The 15470-nt window shown below is 32.1% G+C and overlaps 7 protein-coding genes across 7 annotated transcripts; 3 read left to right on the top strand and 4 right to left on the bottom strand.

The window, feature by feature from the left end:
* Window positions 1–546: 546 nt before the first annotated feature.
* cubi_03442 (proliferating cell nuclear antigen PCNA) lies at window positions 547–1335 on the top strand (the record flags this gene model as incomplete). Its single annotated transcript, XM_029020455.1, has 1 exon — window positions 547–1335. The coding sequence occupies one exon, from the start codon at window positions 547–549 to the stop codon at window positions 1333–1335; it is 789 nt and encodes a 262-aa protein (XP_028874899.1).
* Window positions 1336–1522: 187 nt separating this feature from the next.
* Window positions 1523–2487, bottom strand: cubi_03441 (uncharacterized protein; the record flags this gene model as incomplete). The annotated part of the gene is made up of 2 exons (XM_029020454.1): window positions 1523–1950; window positions 2043–2487. 2 exons carry the CDS (start codon window positions 2485–2487, stop codon window positions 1523–1525), a joined length of 873 nt encoding a protein of 290 aa, XP_028874898.1.
* Window positions 2488–3297: 810 nt separating this feature from the next.
* cubi_03440 (uncharacterized protein) lies at window positions 3298–4827 on the bottom strand (the record flags this gene model as incomplete). The annotated part of the gene is made up of 1 exon (XM_029020453.1): window positions 3298–4827. One exon carries the CDS (start codon window positions 4825–4827, stop codon window positions 3298–3300), a length of 1530 nt encoding a protein of 509 aa, XP_028874897.1.
* A 570-nt stretch (window positions 4828–5397) lies between these two features.
* cubi_03439 (uncharacterized protein) lies at window positions 5398–6075 on the top strand (the record flags this gene model as incomplete). The annotated part of the gene is made up of 1 exon (XM_029020452.1): window positions 5398–6075. One exon carries the CDS (start codon window positions 5398–5400, stop codon window positions 6073–6075), a length of 678 nt encoding a protein of 225 aa, XP_028874896.1.
* Window positions 6076–6136: 61 nt separating this feature from the next.
* Window positions 6137–7164, bottom strand: cubi_03438 (uncharacterized protein; the record flags this gene model as incomplete). Its single annotated transcript, XM_029020451.1, has 4 exons — window positions 6137–6255; window positions 6331–6434; window positions 6519–6874; window positions 6985–7164. The coding sequence occupies 4 exons, from the start codon at window positions 7162–7164 to the stop codon at window positions 6137–6139; spliced, it is 759 nt and encodes a 252-aa protein (XP_028874895.1).
* Window positions 7165–7851: 687 nt separating this feature from the next.
* Window positions 7852–9141, bottom strand: cubi_03437 (uncharacterized protein; the record flags this gene model as incomplete). The annotated part of the gene is made up of 1 exon (XM_029020450.1): window positions 7852–9141. One exon carries the CDS (start codon window positions 9139–9141, stop codon window positions 7852–7854), a length of 1290 nt encoding a protein of 429 aa, XP_028874894.1.
* Window positions 9142–10385: 1244 nt separating this feature from the next.
* Window positions 10386–14843, top strand: cubi_03436 (membrane ATPase; the record flags this gene model as incomplete). The annotated part of the gene is made up of 1 exon (XM_029020449.1): window positions 10386–14843. The coding sequence occupies one exon, from the start codon at window positions 10386–10388 to the stop codon at window positions 14841–14843; it is 4458 nt and encodes a 1485-aa protein (XP_028874893.1).
* Window positions 14844–15470: the final 627 nt, after the last annotated feature.

Raw genomic sequence — 15470 nt, 5'->3', positions numbered from 1 at the left:
ATAATACAATATTACTTAACTTTGTTCTTTATAGTGTGTCAAGCAGTAAATATGCAATAATTTTGAGCATCTAATACCTCCGAAAATTTGAGAAAGTTGTTATTTCGCAGAGTAAATAAAAGGAAAGAATATCACATCTTATATTATATGGGTTAAACAGCTAAATGAACAAATTTAGACATTTAATTCATTTTTCTAAAAATTATTGTTGTGTGCCTAAATAATTACTCTTTTTTGCATGCAAAGCAATTCTCCCCATATGGCGCCATGTAATATTGAACTGTGGGGAACATATTGTACAGGAAAATCGTCTGTAGGCAAGCAAAACGCAAAAAATATGTCTATGCTGTATAATTTGGAAATAATAATAATAAAAGGTAACCTCCACTGGTATAGGTTGTGGGGAATATAGCAAAAAGGGGGAAAGGATTAAAATTGTAAAGAAAAGTAAATAGTAAACTAACAAGATAAAAGTTAGGAAAGAAAATAAGGGAATATTTGAGAAACCGTTTTTATTCCTTATCACTAATAATCAGATTCTGAAAGATGTTCGAGGCCAGATTATCAAACGGAGGGATTTTGAGAAAGGTTTTTGAAGCCATTACAAATTTGGTTAGTGATGTAAATCTTGAATGTAATGAAAGTGGTGTGACTATCCAGGCAATGGACAACAGCCACGTTTCTTTAGTTGGCTTATACTTAAAGGATACAGCTTTTGAGAGATATAGATGCGACAAGAATAGAACTTTGGGATTGAATACTCAAAATGTGGTAAAGCTACTAAAGTTATGTTCAAATGATGATCAAGTTTTACTAAGACATGATGACGATTCTGAAAGCTTAATTTTCATCTTTGAGACTCCAGGTGGAGATAGAGTTTCTGAATTTGAGCTAACTCTGATTTCTATTGATCAGGATAGTCTTCAAATTCCGGAGACCAGTTTTTCATCTGTAGTAACCATGCCGTCTAATGAATTCCAAAGACTATGTAGGGATATGGCGCAGTTCTCAGATTCCCTCTCGATAGATGTTACTAGCAAGAATGTCAGATTCTCAACTAAGGGATCCTTAGGGTCTGGAAGCATCATTTTGAGACCAAAAGAAGGAGCAGATTCAGAGGCAGTTGCTCTTGATGTTTCAGAGCCATGTCAGTTAGTATTCTCACTTAGATACCTCAACAACTTTGCCAAGGCCACTCCTTTGAGCAATAGCGTAAAACTCAGTATGAGTGAGAACCAACCTCTTGAGCTTGAATACCCTTTGGAAGGCAGTGGTTCAGGTCACCTCCGATTTTACCTTGCTAGAAAGATCACTGAAGATGATGAACAAGAGTGAGGACATTATAACTGGATCTAGAGCCCATATGCCTCTTATTTAATGAGCGGAAAATTTCCGAGCACGTTTTAAAGAAAGTATATATATGTGCATGCATGTGTGTATGAATTACGTGTGGGGAAATATAGATAAAGGGCGGCATTATATATAAGTAGTTTAGTGCCTTATTATAGTAAGTGTAAAGATATTAATCTTCTCGGTCTTCCGTTGAGATTTCCTCAAGAATTCTTTTTATATCATTAAACGATTTGAGCTCGTCTTGTAGGCATTGAGACAAAAGAATTGAGGCATCTGTGATTTTGTCTAGACTTTCCTTGTATTGTTCTATGCTTTGTCTCATAATCTTTTCCGTTTCCTCTGGTGCCAAACTCCGTGGCTCGGTGGAGAACGAGGTGTCAATTATTATGGTGTCAGAATTAGCATCGTCAGTGACCGTTTTGGTTTCGGCGTTATTTGTGTTGCCACCGTCATTTGTAGCAATTTCCCTGTTACTTCCAGCCTTGACTGCAAGTTCGTAGCCTTCTTTGATTCTGTTTAAGGACTTTATTATATCCAAGGTAAACTTTTTGTCTCTTTTATCTAAAATGGATGGGTTCCTTAAACTTTCTTGGTTTCCTAAAGAGAATTAACAAAGCAGGTTAAATATTTACATAAAAAAAAAAAAGAGCCCAGTTTTTCCAGAAACTGGTATATTTTAGTAGACTTACCAGACTGAGAGTTAAATAGTAGCCTTAACCTCTCACATACGTTTTGAGGAAATCTTTGGTGAGCTTGCCAAAGACGTACTACTTGTAAGTATGGAGATCTCTGTTCAAAAGTTAATCTACTAATAATAGGAGCGGCTGTCAAAAGAAATTGTTCATATCCTATTAGAAAGAACTTTCTTGACTCATCATCTATAGTAATTGTTCTGGTTACCATTTCATGGAATACATAAAATATAGCCAATCTTTCTTCCTCTCTTAAACTTTTATCTACAAAGGCTTCTCCAAAAAGAGAACAAAGTTGTTCCCCCGAGCTTCTATAGAAAGAAAGCCAAGATGCCATTTGAGAAATTGAATCATTATGATGAGATAACTGCTTAAAATTTCTTAATATTCTGTCCGTTGGAACCACTGGATAGCTTTCTTCTCTAGTTTTGTTTTCTTTCATTTCTTTGATTTTAATGTATTAAATATATTTATTTAAATATGTTTAGTACTTATTTATATTGTATATAATATATATATATATACATATATATATATATATATATACACATACATATAGATATTTATTTATTTATTGCTTATTTCACATATAAAGACTAATTTTATTATAACTTATATTATTGCACTAACGCGTGTATTTCTAATGCTTAATTTTGTTTGTTCATCCACTAAAATCGGATTTAATACTTAGTTTCTTCCTATCTTTTCTTAGTTCTTTCAATTCAATTCAATTAATCCGTGATAAAACTAATAAAACTCGAGAAAATATAAGATTGAACAATCAATGACTAACTTCCTAAATATCACAACTTATTACACTTTTTCTTCCCAAATATATACATATATATATATATATATATAGTCATTATCTACATTAGAATTATTCCAAATTGCTCCCCCATGATTTTTTTAATTTTAATATAGCATTTTTGCCTAATGAGAGTTCCCGCCGAACTTTTGGCGGGTAGCAGTATGCATGCATTATTTTGCCATAAATTAAATCGTTTGATTAAAAAAAACAAAATTAAATAGAAATAGGAGAAAATGTTGAAGAAAGGTATATAGAGGTAGAATTTATAATAAGTAAACGCAATTAGCGACAAAAAAGTTTCAAATAATGAGTTGGAAAACTCAGTTTCATTTAAAGTTGGAATAGAGATCAGTTTAAAGAGGCCAGAAATAGTAAGTTTTGGCAAGAAAAGAAAAATTAAGAAAATGTAAAAAAAGTAAAATTAACCTCAGCTGTATCTAGTTAGTATTGAGAGTTGATCTCAATGGTAAGCAAATTAATACGGTCCTTTAAATTTACAAGGCAAAAACTCTTGAATATGAAGTCCTTGATCAAAGCTAGATCGTGGTTATGTTTATGTTTGCCTGAAAATTGAATATTGCAGTCTTTAATACCAAAAACTTCGTCTTCATTGCACATGGAGGTCAAAGATGGTATGTTTATATTAAATGAGTATTTTTCATTCTCATTGTTTTCAAGGATGTATTCGCATTTCATTGTAATAGAAAAATCAAAAAGGAATCTTCTGGTACCACGAATCATTGCAACTGAGGCCTCTCCAGATAAGTTCTCAATGCTCTCAATTGAAACCGAAATATCCAAATCTCCCCCTTCAGTAACCTTACCACTAAAACGGCTACCTCCTTTTAAGAGGATTCCCCTCAAAGTTGTCTTTGCTGCTTCTGAAACATCCTTATCCTCAAAGGTTGTACCCTTAGAATTCCACGAGCTTATTCCAACTCTGGACTTGTCGAGATCTGCAGAGCTCAAATCATTTTGCTGAGATGCATCACGAGAAGAAGTGTCCCTGTTATTTATTAGAGTTGGAGTGAACTGTCTATTTAACTCCTTTTCTTGCTCTGTCAACTCCCTCTTGAAGTAGCAATATCCCATCTTCTTAGTCTCCTGTAAAATTTTTAAGTCTTCCTCATCCAAATCCACATCATCATTACTTGTATTTTTTTTAGAAATAATTGTTGTTGGTTTCTTCTCAGTCGACTCTTTAGCCTTTCTTTCATTCTCCCTCGTCTTCTCTTTTTCTAGCTCCTTTTCCCTTTCTATCTCCTTTTTTTCCCACTCCTCAAAAGGCATAACCTCCTCCTCTTCTTCGTCTGAGCCAATCTCAGAATTCTTTGATTTAACCTCTGCAAGATATCTACTATATTTTTCAACTCTTCTCTCTCTTTCCTCTTTCTTCCTCTTCTCTACATCCTGTTGCCTGTCTGAATACAAGCCTCCATGAAACATCTTGCTAAACCCACTCTTGTTCTTCTCATTATCCTCTTGAATCTTTTGGCGCAGTATCTTCAATTGTTTGTGAGCATCAACATTACTTGGATCCAACTTTAGTACCATCTGAAAATCCTCCTTACTCTCCTCATACATTCCAAAACCCTGTCTTGCCAGACCCCTCCTATATAAAGCTTTGATATTCTTTGTGTTTTTCTTTAATACTTGTCCAGTTACCTGAATAGCTTTCGACCATTCCTGAATCTTTATATATAACATCGCCAAATTCAGCTGCAAACTTTGCCGTAGCTCAGATAACTCATCTCCTCCAAATTCTTCGTCCTTTTGATCTATTTTCTCCAAAAGATCCAAACCTTTCTCGTACTTTTCCCTTGCCTCTGAGTAATCACCATTCTTATAACTTTCATTCCCAACATCCTTTAGTTCTTTTGCATTGTTAAACATTGATTCACAACTCTCACCCAGATCTTCTGAATCACTATTGATTGTAGTGTTTTCCATTTTCTCATCCTCCATCTTCATCCTCTTACAATAAACTTCCACGCTCCCCTAGCTATAAATCTAAAAATTCAATCTATTTTTGGTTCTCTCCTTGTAACAAAGATTGGGGTATGGAGAGATTTCGTAAAAAAGAATTTAAATCGAAAATTAAACAAAACTCCTTTTTCTTTCTCTTAATTTCCTTTTTTCCCTTCCCCCTTTAACTTAATATAAGGTAACGATATTTGGCGCCACAAACTCGATCTTTTAATAGATACTTTTCAAACTCCAAAAAACTTAAAAAAAGCTTTTTTTTACTACTCTTCCTTCTTTAAACATACTTTCTAACTCTTTTTATCATCTAATCTTTCACAAACACATCGTAAATACCTTATTCACTTCATTTCCAACCCTCACTTCCGCCGCCATGTCATCTCCTACTGTTATTTATTTTTTGTCTCACATTTCCTCTTTTTAATACTGTTTAGGCGGGCAAATGCGCCCCACTAGAAAAGGCGCCAATTTTGCCATTTGAATAAGTCATAACAAGTATAAGGAGTGAGAAAATTGCGGAAAATAGAAAATCAATTCAGATTCGGTAGTTTTGCGATAATGTTGGGGCTTATTGCAAGGTTGATGGTTGTTTTCTTGGGGTTGGTTTTGTCTAAAGCTTATTCTCAAGAAAATGATTTGGTGACTTATGGAAGTACTATATCTGTATTACATCAAAATACAAAATGTCACTTATTTACCACAAAGATAACTTGGGCAAATGGGAATCAGGCAGTGACCTGTAGCAAAGAATCTGAATCAGAAAGTTATTTTTACATTAGAGAAGCGGATTCACCCTATAAAGGAGCAGGTTTTCCAGTATTATGTGGGGAATCAATTCGTTTACTGCACTCAACTACAGGAAAGTTTGTACAATCCAATAAATCTTCAAAGTCGATGATTAGTAGGCAAATTGAAATGTTTGGAGGTTCTGGTGAATCCAGTAGTTATTTCAAAGTAGAATGTGAAAAGAAAAATGCAGGACAGACTATTGATGTTAAAGATAAAGTCAGATTTTATAACATTGAAGCTAAAGGTTACCTTTCAGTTAGTAAAAGACATATCTTTGATAACAGGAATTGCCCAAGATGTCCCATTATCGGCCAATATGAGGTAACCATTGTGAATAAAAGTAACAATGATGGTTTGTGGAGCTTTAACCCAATTATGATGCTCCTACATTCCTCTTCGGAGGATCACCAGGCAAATAATCATCGTGAATCGAAGGACGAGCTTTAGATTCTATTAGTTTACTAGATCCTACATTGAGGTACTATTATAAGTAGCCAGTAACTAAAGTCTACGATTTATTAATTGGCTGAAAATTCAGCTTTAGCTCCTTAACCTCAAAAGGCTTAATCTTAGACTCCAATGATCCACTGATCTCCCTACAAATCTTTCCCATTATCAAAATCATTTCTGATTATTTAATTATTATTATAATAGTTAGAAATACCTATTTAAATTGCGTCCTTACTTAATTCAGTAACTTACCTTTGTCTTGACTTGATATCTGCCTTAATTTAGATTCCATATTTTCCATATCCTTGAAGTCTAATATAGAAGTTGGAAGATTCTTTTTATCATCTAAAGCTAACCTTGCTTTTAAAGAACAAGGATTTTTCGACCTGGATTTTTCAAAGTTACTTTTACATTAAATGATACTATAACATTAAACTTACATGAATTCTGTATCATAAAATTCTGAGAAAAATTTGGAATTCCCCAAAAAAGAATGATACTGCTTTTCCCTAGCCTTTCTTTCCATCGTTGCTAAGGATCTTTCATTAGCATTAGCTATATTCAATAACTTGGCCCTGAAATACTCTAATACGTCCACATCCAGTTCTTCAATACTTGTATTAGCTATAGTACCTGTTTCAGATACTACCAGATTTAAATCCAAAAAGTATGCTAACACCATATTTTCTATATTAAAATCACTTTCTAACACACTATAAAGGTATTCCTTCAGGCCTTGAAACCTGTTTTCATAGAATTCCTTATTCTTTTGCCACCACCATCCTCTTGATGGAAGCTATGATGTGCATTGAGAAGATAAAAGTTAACATATTTATACAAAAACATTCTCACCTCACCCAAAAATAGTATGAAAGCAAGGAGAAATATTAAAAAATAGTGACTTACTTTTGGAATATTTGGATATCTATATTGAAATAAATGATCAACCTGCTCAAAATCTGTATAACTTCTTTCTATATCCCAAGATTCATTGTTCTTCTTATTATAGATATTTATTCTGTAAACCATACCTTGGGAACTATTATAATAGTCCAACATCTCAATCTTAAATCTCTCAGTCTCCATTTTCTCCACTAATTCCTTAAAACCTTTTTTCTTTCTCCTTAGTTCTTTTGAATTGTATAAAGAAACACTCTTATAGTTCCAATATTCAATAATTATTCTAACATCCTAATACTCATTCAACCTTATTATCAAAGAAAAATTCAATTACTTAATTACTTTTTATTTTTTCAATTTTCTCTTTTCTCGCACCCTAGATCTTCTCCCACAATTTTCCCACGGTCCCTGGATCTATTAGAAATGACACAATTTACAAAGTTCCCGCCGGCGCTAACCGCCTTAAATTATTAAAATGTGAAATCGAAATACTTAAAATAAAAAATTTTTACTCTATAAAAACTAACAATAATTAAATTATAAATTAATTTTTAACTCTTTCTAACTATAAATTTCAACTCAAACTTTCTTCTTCTACTTTTTCTCCAAACTAGAACTTTATATTTATCCCCCTTAACCAATAAATACCCTGTAAACCTATCAAATGCTATATTTTTCCACAATGCACCCAACTCTATATACTAATTAATTATGGGTTCCAAATATTTCTAATAGTACCTATACCGCTTATACATGCATGCATGTAACTCTATAAATATATATATATATATAATTTAAGAAAGTGAAAGAAACTTAAAATAGAATGGAAAAAGAGTCCAGTTTCAAATGAAGAAAAGAAAGAACTAGGTTAACTTATTCAGTCCTAGAGCAGTATTTATCAACAATTTGGTGAACCTTATCAATCAATTCAGTTAAATCTGACTCATTTTGGAATCTGAGCATACATTGTTGAATTTCTGAATCTTGGCCAATGGCTATAAAATTGACAGCATAACCCTTACGTATATTGCTATTCCTTTGAAAAGTTTTTGAAATTTCAAGATTCAAAGGAGAATTCAGAAGTACTTTATAAATACCCTTTTGGCGGAAGATCATTCTGGGCTGAGTACTATTTGAAACCTGATCAGTGGATTTTGAATTAGTCTCAGTGTCAAACACTTCTTTTTCATCAGAAGTTCCTGACTGCTCAGAAATTTCACGGTCTTTTGGAATATTTAAGTGAATTATACCAGTTGCCAACTTCTTAAATGATTTCTCTTCATTTTCTAAAACTTTTAACATAAATAAATCTGCGTTTTTACATTGATATACCGTTTCCTCATGCTCTTCGCCTGTGAAAGCTTTGCTTTCTAGTTCAGGCTCCTCATTTGTCCCCTCTTCCTCTCCTTCCTCGCCTCCAGCTCCCACAATAGTATTTTTTTCTTCGCAACACGCTCCAAACATGGCCATTCCATTGTTCTTGTCACTTCCACTGAAACCTGAAAATAAAAAGTTACTATTTTCATTGCTTTCAGCCAAAGATATAAACGGATTTTTGAAACTACTACTAAACCCCGAGTTCCCAAATGGAAGAACTTCCTCTTTATCCTCGCCTTTCTTCTGGTCCTCTTTTTCCTTCTGTTCTTCTCTCTTTTGATTTACCCCTTCCTTTTGGTTTTCTCCTTCTTTTTGGTTTTCTCCTTCCTTTTGGTTTTCTCCTTCCTTTTGGTTTTCTCCCTCCTTTTGGTTTTCTCCTTCCTTTTGGTTTTCCATCTCTTCTTTTTTATCTATTTCAACCTTGAGCCTTTCCACTTCTTCTTCTCCCATCTTCTGGCCTTTGTTCTGTTTTTGAGTCAAACAATCTTTATCTTCACTAACTCCCAACTTTTCATCTTTTGAGTCTCCCCCATAGGTTGAAGTGGAAACAGCCTCAGAATTCGTTATAGTGTCAGGTGTAAGTATATTTCCAACACTTCCAAAATCATCGTATCTTTTTCGTATTCTAACCATCTTTCTTGCACCTATCTCCTCCTTATTTTCTAAAACATCTCCCTCTTGCTCATCTTTATCATTCTCTTTAGATGAAATTGATGTGCGCAACCTCCTCTCCTCTAAATCATAATTCTCACTAGTTAATTGAAAATCTGCTGCTCTCTTTGACATTGTCAATAAATAGTACCGATTCACTCCCTTTTTTTATATATTTTTAATTTCTTCAATTTCTGTACCCCGAGTTTAATATTTAATAACTTAAATTATTCTGATTATCTTAAGAAAATTTCCAAACCGTTACTTATAATGTTCAAATATTACTCTCACTATTTCCTTATTTTCTTTAGAAGAATATAATAATAATAATAATAATTAACTCTGTCCTCTCCTTATTCCTTCCTATTTTTCCTCCTCAAATTATTTTCCATTAAAAATTTAATTTGTATGTGTTTGTGATTTCCCGCCAAAACTTGCCTTTTAATTATTCATTTTTTACAAATCACTTAACAAATATTCTTGTAATGCATGTAATATTTAATTAAAAAAAAAAATTTAAAAAATAATAATTTTTCTGTTCATTTTCAATTATATTTACCTCTTATTCCTTCTCAATAACTGAAAATAATGATATATATATATATTATATATTATTACTGAATATCTAGTTTAACTGGTACCCAGCTTATAATCATCCATTATGTTTTGTTGTATAGCTTTTAACAATACAAAAATTTTCTTCTTAAAAATCTGTCATCAGCTTTAAATAAATTCATAAGTTCCTCATTAAATTTATCACTTCTTCCATTCTGTTTATATTTTTTATTTGATTCTCTTAAATCCTTTTATAATTTACTTTTTTACTTGAATTATATTAAATATAAGGTGATAATATGTATGCCGCCTAAATTCCTGTTACAATTATTTATTATTATTTAACAATTTGGCGCGCTACAAATATTTAATATTTTTAAATGTCTCTATTAAATGGCCATTAAGTTACTTAATTTGTAATGATAAATTGGAATAAATTAAGAAATATTTTTGCAGTATTTTTTTACTAGTACATATTTTTGACAGGTCAAAAATATCAATTATTTTTTAGTCAAATAGAAAAATCAATTTTTGTAAAATTGATTTGCATTATTCATTTTTCTTTTCAATATTTGTTTACCTTATAAATAACAGCTTCATCTTACTAATCCAGAACTTGCATGGCCTATAGGGGAATAATTAAGGTATATTTAGTACCTTAATTATTAAACTCTCGGAACTTGGCATTACTTTAAATAGTGAATATTATTTTTATTTATAAATATATTTCATTTAAAACTGGGTTTAACACCTTATTATAATTTAAATATTACAAATAAATCATTATTTAAGTTGTTAAAATTAAATATATTTAAACTTTCAAGATGCAAAATAAATCAAATCTTTCAGCAAAAGAATATGTTACTTTTGGTGGCATTAATAACTGTATTGTATACTCTGTAGTTTCCCAGAATGCTAATGTAAACAACAAAGTCCATGAAGAGTCGCATAACTTTGATTTCCCCGTTTACATTACTCCCATTTCTCGTAGACTTTATCTTGAAAAAGTATACCTGATTATTCAAATATTTACATTTGGAATTATTTCAATTTTTTCACATTGGTTCCCAAACTTCTACAGATGGATAAACTTTAAAGCTTCAACAATTATTGAATGTGACTCTTTTTTAGTCATTACAAAAGAATCATATTATGCTGTTGTTAAAAAGAATAAGTTCTACAGTTCAAATAAGAATTTTTCAAAGGATGAAATGAATCTTTTAAAATTTCTCAATATTCTTCCGTCTCAATATAAATTCAATGATCTGAAGGTACAAAAGAATAGTAACCACAATATTTCAAGTAGCAACCGAGCAAGCATTATTAATTGCAATAATAATTTAATATGTCACCAAAACTCTTTATTCTTTAATCCAGATATCGAAATCACATTCTTTACATTTTGTGGTTCAATATATGTTTTTGATTCAGTATTAAACAAATTTAATATTACTATTCCTTCTCTCGATAATAATCCATACTCTGTAATTAGAAATCGATTTGGTAAGATTCTTGGATCTTTATCAAAGATTGAGAATACAGATGATTCACCTTATACAGATTCTATTGAGCACATTCAAGAAGACTCAATTAGGTTAAATCTTCAGAATATCTTTGGTAAATGCTCATGTGACATTCCCATTGTACCAATTGCTGACCTTATTAAGAATGAGATTTTACATCCCTTTTTTATTTTTCAAGTATGTGCAATATTTATTTGGTTCAGAAATAGTTATGTTGAATATGCCGTTTTAATTATACTAATTACCATAATTTCCCTAATTAACTCTGTATATGATACTAGATGTAGTCATATTAAGATAAATGAAATTTCAAAGCTTGATTACAAAGTATCCATAATTTCCAGAAATCCAAATACTAAAGAACCATATGAGCGCATAATTAACTCTTCAGATCTTCTTCCTGGTGATCTTATTATATTAAAACCTGGAATGATACTTCCATGTGATGCAATCATATTAACTTCTAACATCATTGTTAATGAAGCTGCTCTTACAGGAGAATCTGTTCCTGTTCTCAAATCGCCAATACCAAAATATTCCAGTGAGCTTTTTGATGCGGAAAAAGATCATAAACATATTGTATACTCTAGAACTGTAGTTATGGGAGTTCAAGGAGCAAACAATATTCAAGGAATTGCCCTTGTTTTAAAGATTGGATTCTCAACTCTTCAAGGAAGATTTCTTCAGTCAATGTATTGTGATGTAATTACTAATAGGTTACATTACCAGAATGATAAACTTTACCAAGACTCCATGAAGTTTGTAAAATTCTGCTTTTTTATTGGAATTATTGGATCCATTATTACTGCAGTTACTGGATTCACTATTGGTATAGAACCAATTGTAATTATACTCCGCTCATTTGACTTATTCACCATTGTTGCTCCACCGGCTCTTCCTGCAACTATTGCTGCAGGTTCTACTGTAGCTATAAGAAAGCTTAAAAATAAGAAAATTTCTTGCTCAAACCCAAGCTCTGTCAATATTGCAGGTCAAGTTAATACTGTAGTTTTTGACAAAACTGGAACTTTAACTTCTGATGGCTTAGATGCTGTAGGGTGCATCTCATCAATACCAGGATCAATACCCTATCTTGATGGACTATGTACGTCAGGTTCACAAGCAACTCATCTTATGTCTCAAGCTCTTGCAACTTGCCATACTGTGAGTTATATTGACAATGAGCACTCGCAAAACTTTGGTAAAAAACATTATCAAAATGAAGGTAATATTTCAGAGCAACCCTTAAACTCAAGAGTCATTGTTGGTGAACCTTTAGAAATGTGTATGTTCCAATTTAGTGGGTGGATATTATGTGATGATTGTAGCAATAGTTACTATCATAATTTAAATGAAAACTATGAAAGTAACCTTGACTACTTAGCCAACAATAATTTCAACAACCTTAAATTTGAGAGGTCACGTTCAGAATCTTCTATCCAGGATTCTATTCAGAAAAATACCAACAATAATCTTGGAAATGATTCCTTACCTTTCCAACTTAGCAACAATTTTGAGATTGATAACAGTTGTGTCAGCTCTGAAAACTTTGATTTTTCTGAACTTCCGCCCCCGAGAACTGTAAGAAGGTACTTTGAGCGTGTTGAAGGATCTCATATATTTGGATCACAAGATTTTGAAGAGCTTGAGATTCTCAAAGTTTATGAATTTTGTTCAAAGTTAAGAAGAATGACTGTAGTTTGCAGAAACCCTGCTAAACCTTATGAGTTTTTGGTTTTCTGTAAAGGTAGCCCTGAACAATTAAAATCAATTTGCCAAACAGAATCTATTCCTTCAAATTTTGATGAATGCGTTATGAACTATTCAAGATGTGGAATGCGTATTCTTGGGTTTGCTGTTGGCTATATTAACTGTTCAAATGAGAATCCTACGTCTTTCTTGGAAACTTTATCAAGAAACGAAGCAGAAGAAAGGCTCAACTTTATCGGGTTAATGGTATTTGCAAATAAACTTCGTCCAAATACTACTGATGTTATTTCAACTCTTAAAGAGTCCAATATTAACTGTATAATGTCAACAGGAGATCACATTTTTACATCTATAGCAGTTGCTCAAGAATGTGGCATATTCTCTTCTTTTAACTCCTTAGGACCATTAAACAAGAAGATTGTAATTGGAGATATCATTGGATCCCATTCTGGGGAGGAATGCATAAGGTGGACAATGATGAACAGTAATTACAAAAATATCAAAGTATTTAACAGTATTCAGGAAATCTTGGAAAAGTATCCATTGGAAAACATTAACTGGGTAATTACTGGGCAATGTTTAAGGCTGCTTAATAAACTTCATAACATGTTTGAACTTAAATATTTAGACTTGTCTAATGACCCCGAGAAACCTCCAAATCATAATAACCATACCTTCTCTTTCTTGAACTATAACAAACAAGCTGAGAAATTTTATAGACAGATCAAAACTAACCATCAAAGTCTCCCATGTTGGATAACTTTAAGATCAAATACACGTGAATCCAGCTCAAATCGTCTAGAACGTATTATTATCGATACTGATGATGGTGAAGAGTTTATAAAATCTGATTACGTCCCATATAACCTCGACTGCACCAGATACCAAAAGAAGTCTAATATCGTATTAGAAAACTCCATTGGAATCACAAACGAACTAGAGAAATCTATGATTCTCAGTTTTAGTGCAATGGTCCATGATATTCCTTTAACTTTACGTATATCAGCTTTGGAATTTATTATTAGATATTGTCATGTGTATTCAAGAATGACCCCTGAAGATAAAGCTATGCACATTAACTTACTTCAGAAACTTAAACCAAATCCAATGGTTGGTATGTGTGGGGACGGAAATAATGATATTCTTGCAATACAGTCAGCCAACATTGGAATAGCTATTACAGACCATGAAGCATCAGTTGCAGCATCATTTGTTTCAAATGAAAGAGACATTGCTGCAGTTCCAGATATTATAATGGAGGGTAGGGCTGCTCTAACTTCTACAATTCAATCATTCCAGTTTTTTGTTTTATATATATTCATACAATTCACTTCAGTCTTATATCTATATAGCAAAGGAACCAACTTCACGGATCACCAATTCATATGGAATGATGTTGTTACCTTTCTCCCAATTTCTGTATTAGCCACCTTAACAAAAAGTGCAGAGAGTTTTCCACCTGAAATACCAGCTTATAAAGATATCCTAAGCAGTAATGTTATTGTTGGAATCATTTCTCAATGCATAATTCAATTAGCTTTTCTTATTCTAAATATATTAATTGTTTCGGGGCAACCAGGGTTCATTCCCTATGTTTCTGGAAGAAGCTACGAGGATAATAATCAAAATGTTCACTTACAAATGTGTGTTGAAAACACGGTAACCTTCCTTGTTTCTTGCATTCAGTATGTAGCAACTGGAATCGCAATTCATAAGACCAAACCATTCAGACTCTCGTTATTTACCAACAAGCTTTTTGTAATCCAAATCATATTTATCATTGTATCAACTATTGCAATCATCTTGGCGCCAAATTCGTTCCTTTCCAACCTTCTTAACATAGTAACTCTTCCTGGCTCTTCAAGCTATATTTTACTCACAACATTTGCTCTTGACCTTATAATTAGTATTGTAACCATGAACCTAATTATCAAGGCTGTGCATTTAAAGGAAATACACAGCAATGGCCCAGCCTACTTCCCTCACTTCCATCCTCTTCGTGTGCCAAAGAGCAAACTGGAATGGAAAATTAATACTAATCCAATTTAGTATAGACTGAATATTTAATTTGAAGTCGATTTTCTCAACTTAATTCCCAAAATTTTTATTTTTATGTTTGTATTTACAGAATTATTATCCACATGCAACTCTGCAGACACATGCAAATTAATGATACATGTATTTATGCAAACAAGAATGCCGGTATATAGAAAAATATGAATATATTAATTCGGAGAAATAATATGTATTTAAATAATTATTTGATTTTTTCCAAACCGTGAGATGATTTTTGTTTCTAATTCATAATATTAAAGATTATGTTATAAACAAATGAAATTAAGTGAAATGCTTCATTTGAGTAAAGAAAATTAGGAAACATCTACTTTATTCATTATAATATATAAAAACACACTTAAAAGGTTATTTAGAACTAATTTATTTTTTGTTTAATAACATTTTATTTTCTGCAATGGCTTGGGATGGGGAAAATTTGTTTTTTAATTTACTTTTTCCAAACTTTTTCTTTAATTACTGTGTAAGTTTTCCTAACATCACCCCCCTCTCATTAAAACTTGATCCTAAGATTTTTTAAAATTTTGTATGTGTGCAATAATGCAGTTACTACAATTTAAACCAAAAAAGTTTATGCGCGCACATGCATACACAGATGGATGC

The sequence above is a fragment of the Cryptosporidium ubiquitum genome (genome assembly GCF_001865345.1).
Source record: "Cryptosporidium ubiquitum isolate 39726 chromosome Unknown contig_3, whole genome shotgun sequence".
Lineage (NCBI taxonomy): Eukaryota > Apicomplexa > Conoidasida > Eucoccidiorida > Cryptosporidiidae > Cryptosporidium > Cryptosporidium ubiquitum.
The sequence above is the reverse complement of the archived record's forward strand: the minus strand, read 5'-3'. Positions and strand labels throughout refer to the sequence as shown.